Source organism: Cyrtonyx montezumae, unplaced genomic scaffold (assembly GCF_038088225.1).
Source record: "Cyrtonyx montezumae isolate F1298 unplaced genomic scaffold, pur_monq_1.0 scaffold_11, whole genome shotgun sequence".
Classification (NCBI taxonomy): Eukaryota; Metazoa; Chordata; class Aves; order Galliformes; family Odontophoridae; genus Cyrtonyx; species Cyrtonyx montezumae.
Genome location: NW_027071837.1, coordinates 8,685,142 through 8,695,577, shown reverse-complemented (window position 1 = coordinate 8,695,577; position 10,436 = coordinate 8,685,142). Strand labels below are relative to the sequence as shown.

The 10,436-nt window shown below is 52.8% G+C and overlaps 1 protein-coding gene across 1 annotated transcript; it reads left to right on the top strand.

Moving 5' to 3' along the window:
- The first annotated feature begins 905 nt into the window (after window positions 1-905).
- On the top strand, window positions 906-3,383 carry POU3F4 (POU class 3 homeobox 4). The gene is made up of 2 exons (XM_065729772.1): window positions 906-2,298; window positions 3,179-3,383. Exon 1 carries the CDS (start codon window positions 906-908, stop codon window positions 1,995-1,997), a length of 1,092 nt encoding a protein of 363 aa, XP_065585844.1. The 3' UTR covers window positions 1,998-2,298; window positions 3,179-3,383.
- The last annotated feature ends 7,053 nt before the right edge of the window (window positions 3,384-10,436 follow it).

The following is a 10,436-nucleotide window of genomic DNA, read 5'->3' as shown; positions in this document are numbered from 1 at the left end:
TTTCTATCAATTTTCTCATTTTCTTGAAATTTTCTCCAGATCTGTCTTCTCAGGGAAACTAATGCCTTAATGACTTTCTGGTAGCTGCAAGCCTTCTTTTATTTCTGCTAAATATATGAAAATGTATGCAAATTTAAATCAAGCTTAACCTAGGCGCTCTTGCAATATATTTAATGGAATTTCAAACCAATAAGGGCACCGCGCCGCGGCCGCCCGTCAGCGGCACCGCCACTGCGCAGCGCGGAGCCCCGCACGGAGCGGGACGGCGCGGGGAGGGGGCACGACGGGGTTACGGAGCGCCTTTGGGGGCTTCTCCACGGGTGTTAGTGGGTTTTATTGTTCGCTCGTTTGTTTGTTATTTTCTCTCCTCGGGAGCGCACAGCCCGGGGCAGGCGCTGGGTGCTCGGCGTGACGCGGGACACCGCGGAGCGCCTCGGGGAGCGGCGGGGCGCAACGGAGCGGGGGCCGCGGGGCCGCGCTCGCCGGGGTTGGTCCCGCGCCCGCCGTTCCTTCGCGCGGCACCGCCGCTCGCCTGCCCGTCGCTCCCCATTTAAGCAGTGCCCCGCGGCCGCCCCCCCTCCCCCAGCTCCTTCCCCCCGGCCCCGCCCGGCACGGAAGGAGTTAAGCGGCGGGGCCGCGTCGCGCCCGGCCCCCGGTGCCGCGGCGGAGTGATTCACTTCCTGCCTCGGGCCCGCGCGCCGCCCGGCTCCCCGCGCCCCGCCCCCCGCCGGCCTCCTCGTCCCCCATTGGCCCGCGCGGCGCGGCCCCGCCGGCGGCGCGCCCCCATTGGGCGCCGCGGCTGCCAGTCGGCGGGCGGCCGCTGCCCGGGCCGCCGTGCCGGTGGATGTCAAAGGCTGAGGCGGCGGCGGCGCCTCAGTATAACTCGTGGGGGCTGCGCGGCGGCCATGGCCACAGCCGCCTCCAACCCCTACGGCCTGCTCGGCTCCGGCTCGCTCGCCCATGCGGACGGCGCGGGCATGCAGCAGGGGAGCCCGTTCCGCAACCCGCAGAAACTGCTGCAGAGCGAGTACCTGCAGGGCGTCCCCGGCAATGGGCACCCGCTGGGCCACCACTGGGTGACGAGCCTGAGCGACGCCGCGCCCTGGCCCTCGGCGCTGGCGGGCGGCCCGCTGGAGCAGCCCGACGTGAAGCCGGGCCGCGAGGACCTGCAGCTGGGCGCGCTGCTGCACCACCGCTCGCCCCACGTCTCGCACCACTCGCCCCACGCCAACCACCCCGGCGCCTGGGGGGCCAGCCCGGCGCACGGCGGCTCGCTGGGCCCCGCCGGGCAGCCCCCCCCGCTCGGCGTGTACCCGCAGGCCGGCTTCGCGGTGGGCGGCGTGCTGGAGCACGGGGGGCTGACGCCGCCGCCCGCCGCCGCCGCGCAGCAGCCGCCGCCGCCGCAGGGGCTGCACCCCGGGGAGCACGGCGAGCTGGGCGGCCACCACTGCCAGGACCACTCGGACGAGGAGACGCCGACCTCGGACGAGCTGGAGCAGTTCGCCAAGCAGTTCAAGCAGCGCCGCATCAAGCTGGGCTTCACCCAGGCCGACGTGGGCTTGGCGCTGGGGACGCTCTACGGCAACGTCTTCTCGCAGACCACCATCTGCCGCTTCGAGGCCCTGCAGCTCAGCTTCAAGAACATGTGCAAGCTGAAGCCGCTGCTGAACAAGTGGCTGGAGGAGGCCGACTCCTCCACGGGCAGCCCCACCAGCATCGACAAGATCGCGGCGCAGGGCAGGAAGAGGAAGAAGCGCACCTCCATCGAGGTGAGTGTCAAAGGCGTGCTGGAGACGCACTTCCTCAAGTGCCCCAAGCCGGCCGCGCAGGAGATCTCCTCGCTGGCGGACAGCCTGCAGCTGGAGAAGGAGGTGGTGCGGGTCTGGTTCTGCAACCGGCGGCAGAAGGAGAAGCGCATGACGCCGCCGGGCGAGCAGCAGCAGCACGAGGTGTACGCGCACGGCGTCAAAACGGACTCGGCCTGCCACGACCTCTGACCGGGGCTGCCGGCGGCTCGGACCTGCCCGCGGGGCGCGGAGCGGCCGCCCGACCCTCCCCCGTCACCGCCGCCCGACCCCGCGCTGAGTGCCGCCCGCCCGGCCCTGGATGGGCTCTGCTCGCGGACACGGGCGGGCTTCGGTCCGCGTTAGGACGGAGGAAAACAAAACAAAACAAAAAATCCGCGAAAAAAAAAAAAAGAAAAACGCGAAAAAAAAAAAAAACCATCAGAAAGGAAAAAGACAGACGTGTGCCTATGAATAACCTTCCAGCGCCTTGGTTATATCAGCTGTATTTCAGGTGAATCTGTTTTACAATAGACTAGTTTTGCATTTTTAAAGACTTCTATAGCGTTTTTAAATGGCTGAGGTGTTTTACTACAAACTGTACACAATATTTGTGAGCTAATTTGTACCGAATGGAGCAGTCCCGCGTCCTTCCTTCCCCGCCTGACACCGAGCGGGGACGGGGCAGGGCGGCCGCCTTCCTTCGTCCCACCCCTGTCCCTTTCTCCTTTCTCTTGTCTCCATCCCTTTGCCGTTCCCATCCCTTTCCCCGACCCCATCCCCTTTCCTCTCCTTTTATCGTTCCCTTTCCCATCGTTATTCCCGGGGCTCCCCGCCACCAACCAGCTCGTTTCTCAGAGCTTCCCCCTTCCATCCCAATGACTCCCCCCCATCAATCGGTCAAATTCCAAACCTCGACCTCCTCCCCCCAACGAAAAATCGGAAAAAAAAATAATAATAATTTCCGAGCGATCCGAAACGAAGCATCGCCCCCAGCCCGCGGCGTTTCATGCCGCTGAGGGTTCGGGGCTTTTCGGTCAGCGCCAGACGGAGAGGTCTGTAGTAAAACACCTTCGTAATTCTGCGCTTTGGCTTCGGAAATCAGTTTCTCTGTGTTTTGTTTCGATAGCGAAAAGGGGGAGGGGAAGGGGGGTCGTGATTCGGGGGGTGTGTGGGGGGGGTGGATTGCGGGCATTTGGTTCACGCTGAGCTTATTTCCGCGTCACAGGGATGCTGGATTTGTTGAAAAATATATATATAAAATTATACCTATATAATATTATATATATATATATTGGACCGGGAGGGGAAAAAAAAAAAAAAACAAAGCAAAAAAAAAAAAAAAGAGGAAAACAAAGTCAATACAACGCTAATGCCATACCCCATTTTTTCAGCATAGGGAAGTGCCGAGCCGTGCCGCCCCCATGGACGCTGTGCACAAGGACGGGGCCCCGAGCGGTGCGGGCCGGGCTGGGGCCGTGCCCCGCTCCCCCTCCCCCGGCCTTCAGATTTTTTCCTTTCGACATTTCTATTTTTCAAGTATTTTTCAGTAAGCGCTATTAAAAAAAAAAATGAAAAGAAAAGAAAAAAAGAAAGAAAAAAAAAGAAAAAAATTTAAAAAATTAAAAAAAAAGAAATCTCGACACTGAGGACCTGCCTATTTCTGCCAACTTTATAACTGTACAGTTTTGTATATTAAACGTTTTTTGGAAGTTATTAATTTAAAGAAAGATCATTTAGTTTATTCATTTAGTAACTGATGTATAATAAACGCTATTTTCATTAAAGGTTGCTTTTTTCAACTATTTTATCCAAAATTGCCTATTGCAGTTGCCAACAATTATTTATTTTCAATAAATTCCGCATTATGTTTAAAGAAAAAAAAAGTTTCAGAAAGAAAAAAAAAAGAAAAAAAAAAAAAGAAAACAACACAAAAAAAGAAAAACCCCAAGAAACCAACCCCGACCTCAGCAGAGGGCCCAGCGGTGCGGGACCGGAGGGGGGCGGGCGCTGTGCGGGCGGTGCTCGGGCGGAGGGGGTTCTACCGACGCAATATTTTGTTGTTGTAAAAGGAAAAATTAAAAAAAAAAATCAACATAAAAAAAAGGAAAAAAAGAAGAAAAAAGGTTTAAATAAACGTTTTTACAAAAATGCACGGACGCGTGGCTGCGGTGCGTGGTTTGTGCGCGGGCGGCCCCGGCCTCGTCTCCCCCCTCCCCGCTGCCGGCAGACCCCACTGCAGCCGCGCGGGGCGGGGCGGGGAGCGCGGCTCGGCCCGGGGCTGGGGGCATCGGCTGCGCGGGGAGCGGTGCCCGTGGGAAGGGCTCGGTCCCGCATCTGTGCCGTCACCGACGCGGTGAGCGGCAACGACGAGCGGGAGCTGAATCCGTGCGACGCGCCCGGCCGGGCCTGGAGGGGGAGGTGGGGGGGTCACGGCCTCACGGGCATCACCCGCGGGAGCCGGGCAGGACGAGAAGGGCGGCGGGAGGAGGAAGCGGCCCCGGGCTCCCCCGGCGGCACCGAACCGCGAGGTGACGGCCGCGGGGTGTGAGCAGCCCCGGCGGTGGCTGCACGCTGCTCGGGCCCGGAGGGGACCGGAGCCGAAGGACGCTCGGTCCCACCGCAACGAGCCCCCTCCGAGCCGCGGGGCTGCTCCACGCCCAGCCCGGGGAGCGCTGCGTTTGGATTATCTTCCGTCCGAGAGCGCCCGCAGCCAAAAGAGACGCGATGAATGAAGTAAAGTTTATCAGCGAAAGTACTTCAAAGACTGCTTGAAAGGCGGAAAAAAAAAAAAAGAAAAAAGAAAAAAAAGACATCAAAAACAAGGAAGGAGAAATTCATTTTAAAAAGACAGTTCTCGTCTCATTATTCCCTGTGCATCAGTGTTCCTGCGAGCAGAAGGAAACTCGTTTGTGCCACCTAATGTCAAGCACCGAGCACTGTGCCGTGCCCCACGCGGCCGGCACCCCGAGCACAAAGCAGCACCAGAGGGGGAGGGAGGGAACTTGGACGCTCATGGATCAGGGCTTCCTCTGAATCTAGGAAATTAATTAAAAATCACAATAATAATAACAACAATCACCATCAAGGCCTGGCACGGTCACGAGGAGAACTGATGGTGCTCACTTGCAGCCACTCGCACTGATGGGAGACTGATTTAGCTCTGGATGTCATGCCTGCTCCTGCAAAAACGGGCTGAAAGAGGCAGCGCTGGTAGCAACAAACTACACTGCTTTGGGATTCTGATGAAGAGTTCAATTTTTGAGGCTGAATCACCCTTGCTTGCTGAGATATTAGAAGAGAACGTGAGGCTTCCTCGGCAGTATCCGAACATCCTGATGCTGTGCCCTCCTGCAGGACAGGGCCAGAGGAGGGTGTGCGCGTGGAAGCAAACTTATGGAAACACACAGCACCATGGCCTCACATGGCCCAGCACAGGGACAGAGGAGCCCACGCCCAGCTGCTTAAATTCTTTCCTTCGAAGGGTTTTTAAAGTTTGTCTGTTCTTAAGCAGTAGCTTTACAGACTGGGGCCAAGAAGACCCCAGCACACGGCTATACGGGTCCTGCAGCATTGGGGCTGATCCCATGGGCACAACTTGTCCTCTCACCCACCGGGGCAGCTTTCACTTGATGCAGGGAGATGGCTGTGCATGTAAGTCCTTCACTGTGCCTTCGCACAGCCAAACCCCATCCCAGAACACACGGCCTCGGGCAGGGCCCCGCTGCGTGTCCCCAAACCCAGGGTCAGCCCCACGCTGCACTCACTTTCCCCTTTCCCTACACCGTGGCCTGCAACCAGCAGACCAGAAAGGCTCCACAGCAATTACAGAGTTAGGAGACGTGAGAGCTGCAGTTAAGATCTTGAGGGCTGATTACAGGATAAAATTTACTTCCAATGTGCAAGAGCCCATTTTTAAACTGCGGCCTTTCAGCTGGTTTCCATTACATATATTCTGAAGTATCAAAAGCAATTAGAGTGGACAAAGCCTAAATGGTAAATAATTTCCAAATCGGACTGTTATTAGAGCAAGCAGCATCTATTTTTGTTAGCACTAAGATACAGAGGGGGCCAAACAAAATAACTTTTGCTTTCGTATCATGAAAAGAAAGCGAGGCTTCTGCTTCCACCCTGAGAGCGGAGACACAGGATTTCAAGCAAGCAAAGAAGAGCTTCGAAAGCCCGAATGTGGTGGTGAGCAGCAGTGCTGTGCTCCCACCCGACCCTGGGCTCTGCAGGTCTGCCCCGCTCAGCGCTGTGCCAGACAGCAGCACTCAGACTGCCACTGCTCTGCAAAGCAGAATTTGTCAGAACACCCATCTTGATGCAATGGTGAGAAGCAGGCAGCAGCTCTGGCTGCTGTTGGGCACTGCTGAAGAACCCAGTGTGACCCCACGCTCCTGCCCCTGGATTTTTTTTTCCCCCTCAGTGGTGCCATCCCTCAACATCTGCATCTCGAGTACAAATAATATTTACCCAACCTCCGAACACCATTTTTGCACTGACGTCATTTTCTTTTCTGGCTGAGGCGTGAAGTTTTGTTTTGCATCTCTATCTTTGGGAAGGGAAATAATAATAATAAACAACAGCCTGCAGATCTCATTAACTGTAACGTGGTCATGGCTGATGGCAGTGCCTGAGCTCCTCTGGATGCAGCTCTGCCTGGAGGATCTGTGTTACACTCGGGGACCTGCGATCTGACTCAGCCAGACCGAGTGCTGCGCACAGGTACTGGAAGCTCTGCGCTGGAGGGGGGGAAATAAAGTCAGAATCCAGACAAAACCATGATTGCAGGAGGGACAAAATTGGCCACAGCTTTTTTCCAGCTCCTGCAAATGGAGTTGCTAACAGAATTACCAGCGCTGTCGAGATGTTGCGCTTTGCACTGGGCTTCACACGCTTTGTATGGACACAGCGGGTCCTTCCGACCTAAGAAATGCTAATTCAGGGCTAGAACATGGGGTTTGCAGAAATTGTCCTGCAAGTGTCATGGGGGGATTACCAACCCGACAGGAAGATTACAGCTCTGCCTACGTTTAGATCCCATTGATTTAAAACTTTATTACCTTTGATGTAGGGAAGCAGCCCAGCAGCGGGAGCTCAGCCTCAACACGGGGACTGCAGAGCTGATCCTCCCCGTGGGCAATGCTGCACCGTGCAAGCGCAGCTCCTGCACCCTGCCCTGTGCAGATGCCCCAACCCGAGCATAACCACTGCCGAGACAGAACACAGTGCACCCCAAATTACACAGCCATGATGCATTTTAACAGAAAAATCACGGAGCGAGCGATAGCACCCATACTATAGTAAAGCTGTAGTACAGACTAAGAAGTCTGCCTGGGCTCTTTCTTCTGGACCAACCACTATCGAGCCACCCCAAATGCTGCTCCTGGGACAGAAATAAAGAGTGGAGCAATTTAACCCCAACTCGGCAAAGCAGTGCCTGTTGCTTTCATCCTAAATCCAGAATAAAAACGAAAGCCTGTCTTTGCCTGATATATTGAGGCTGCTCACTGCTCTGCACACAGATTTCAGCCGATTTCCAACCACGCCACACCTGTGGCCTCCCTGTGTACAAACTCTGCAACATTCTTCACCCTTGATGACAAAAACACCTCCCGCTGTTTCACGACAAATACCCTGGGCGTTTCCCCGGCCCAAGCCCTGGCATGGCAGTAACACATCATACATCCCAAAGGAGGTAGCAGCCAGCTGCAGCGCTCCGACCTTTCGTGTGCTGGTGCTGTTGGTGCCCTTTGCTGCGGCCATGTCTCACGCTGGCAGCAGTACCCCCAGGGAGCACGGTATGGTGGGGCCAGCCAGGTGCCAAACACTGAAAAGGTTAAAGCCTGTGTTTATGGATCTGTTAAATGTTTATAGTCTTTCACAGGCTACAGTAGGCATTAAAATTACGATATCCCATTCTCGTAACAAACACTATAAAGGAGAACAGAAAATGGCAAAGCATGAAGCCATTCTCATGGTAAAATTTGCAAAGGGAATGCAACAACAGCACAGTATTAATTCTTCCCTTTGAAACAGCCTGAACAGAAGAGATGATGCGAGCAACTCAACCCACACAGCTCAACGAGGAGTCACCGTGAACTCACTGGCATTGCTCCTCAGCACACGCCAGCAGCAGCTTCCCCCAGGGAAATTTGAAGACCTGAGCAGAGCTTTCCTTCAGTCCTCGGAATTTGTAAGCTAACATGTACAAAATAAAACTTTTGTGAGACTCCTGACACACAGCAGGGACAGCGTTCCTGGTCCCACAATCTCCTCTAAGCCTCTTTGGACCACTGTAGGCTATCCACCCCACTTCTACACAACAATGGGTTTAAAAGCCAGTTAAACATTGTGTACGTGTATATATATATATATATATTCTTTTTATATTTTCTTAATATATTTCATAAGTCAGCTACAATACATTAACAAGTGCCAGTGGAGATGGGTAATGCATATTTGAATTGTCAACACATCCAGCCCCAGCATCAGTCCCTTCTGGACCTGGCTGTATGAATCCATGGGAAGGGACCCTACCACAGGCATTATTTTGGTAGTCCAAAAAGAAGAAGGTGCACCTGGGGCTTTGTTTTTCCTGTCAGATTTTAGGTGGAGAGTGATGGACCATGGCCATTCTGGGTCAGTTTTCCAGTCCTACACTCTAGAGTCTTGGCCAGCAGTTGGCACCAGCTAGAACATTCCAGCAGTTTAATCCTGAACAATTTTATCCAGGAATCACAAAGGTTTAAAGCAAAATTTGAAGATGCTACTGAAGATGAGGAGTTCCTTGGCGTGAAATAAGTAATGAAGAGGGATGGTTCTTGGAACTGCCACGAGCAGTGATATAAAATCATAAATAAATGGACATAAACACAGAGAGGATGAAAGGAGCTAGCAGGGGTCAGAGGCTGTTCCAGGTCTGGAAACAGTTCCTAAAAGTGGTACACCATTAGGCACACATACATCACCAGGCTTTGATAACCATGGAGTGGACAAAAACTGCAATGGAGAGAGAAATAAAATCCCTCTGTCCTGATAGCAGGTTGTGTGTTTCAGCGTTTCTATCAGCAACAGGAGGGCTCAAAGGGAAACTGCAGTGGGTATTATTGGTGCTGCTCTGACTGCCTTCCCTTCTCCAAAAGTCCTGCGTTATGAAATGATCAGCTATGAACATCTTCAACACCCTGTAACTTATGTACAACTACAGTAACACCTCTAATGCCCTCAAACACCATTGCTACCCAGCTGGTCTCCTGCTGCCGATATGCATTTTAGAACAAATGAAAGATGAGGGTTAAAACAGAGAAGTCAAGGCACGTTTGCTTTACCTGAATGATCCTGGTATTTGCATTGGTTGATGCTGCATCAAGAAATCAGACCACTGGCCATGAACCTGCAAACTTCCCAATGGCTGCTGGCACCGTGACAGTGATGGAGAGTGGACAAAGATGCTGTCAGAAAGGGGGCAAGTTAGCATGAAGCAAATTAAACTTTGAAATAACCAAAGCTGGTAAAAAGGAAGAGAACCAACAGTAGAACATGTGGTGGGGGGAGGTGGGTGCACACAGGGATGGAAGCACAAAGGGCAAGAGAGATTAGCAGCGGTTTGTCACACAAAAAGGAAGCTGGCCAGTAACAGCAGCACTGACATTTTCAGGATGGTCTCCAAAAAGTTAAGAAGCGTTCTTCCGAAGGATCCCTTCAGAAGTAGAATGGCGTGCTTAGCAGCTGAGAAAACAGGTGAAGACACAGTGCTGCCACTCCTCACCAAGACCTGGATGTGTTACAGAACAAAGAGCAACCGCCAGCAGGGCACGGCACTGCTTGAATAGCGTGGGGGGGGGAAGGGATGCATTCACAAAGTCATCGGTCCTGCCAAACTTCAGGTAGTATTCCTGTTGGAGGAGCTGATAGATAGGAACCAAATCATGCTAGTTTAGAGCAGCTCTCCATGTATCAAAACAATATTAGATGAAATTATAGGAACACAAGAGTAATTTCCTGTAAAATTCAACTTTCTACTTGCTTTATGTGCCCTCTTGCTAGCATCCAGCTCTACGGCGGTGATCCCAGTAACTTCAGTAGGGAAAGAAGTGTTACTATTAATGAACATACAAGAAACATTTTGAATGCATTCAGAAAATGAAGAACTTTAAAAACAATATTTCACAGAGCAGGAGCCAGTCCCATCTTTTCCCTAAAGATGAACAGCACAGCAGGGGCTTGCTGCCTAAGGGCCTGGGGATCCCAAGCAACATCAAAAATCCCATCCTGTGCCCTGTAAAACCTTTGTCACTGCAAGTTGCTGCATTTATACATAAATTCTCCTGGAAAAAGAATAAACTTAATGGTCCTTTTTGTCCGTTGTAAATGATGAAAACATCAATACAGGAAGCAAAAAAATCCCGGTGAAAAAAAATACCTTGTGTTCTGCTGAGCTCCTCCAAAAGAATGAACTTCCCCGGAGCAGCTTTTGCTTAAAAGGAGTCATGAAAATAAAACATGCAAAATGAGCAGATAAATTGTTTCTGAGTATTAACCCAAAAAATTGCTAAGGAAATATGAACTATTTTTTCTAGTTTAAAATCACATTTGATTCTCATAATTGGTAATGAAAATAACAGGTCCTTCGAGTGGCAGTTATTA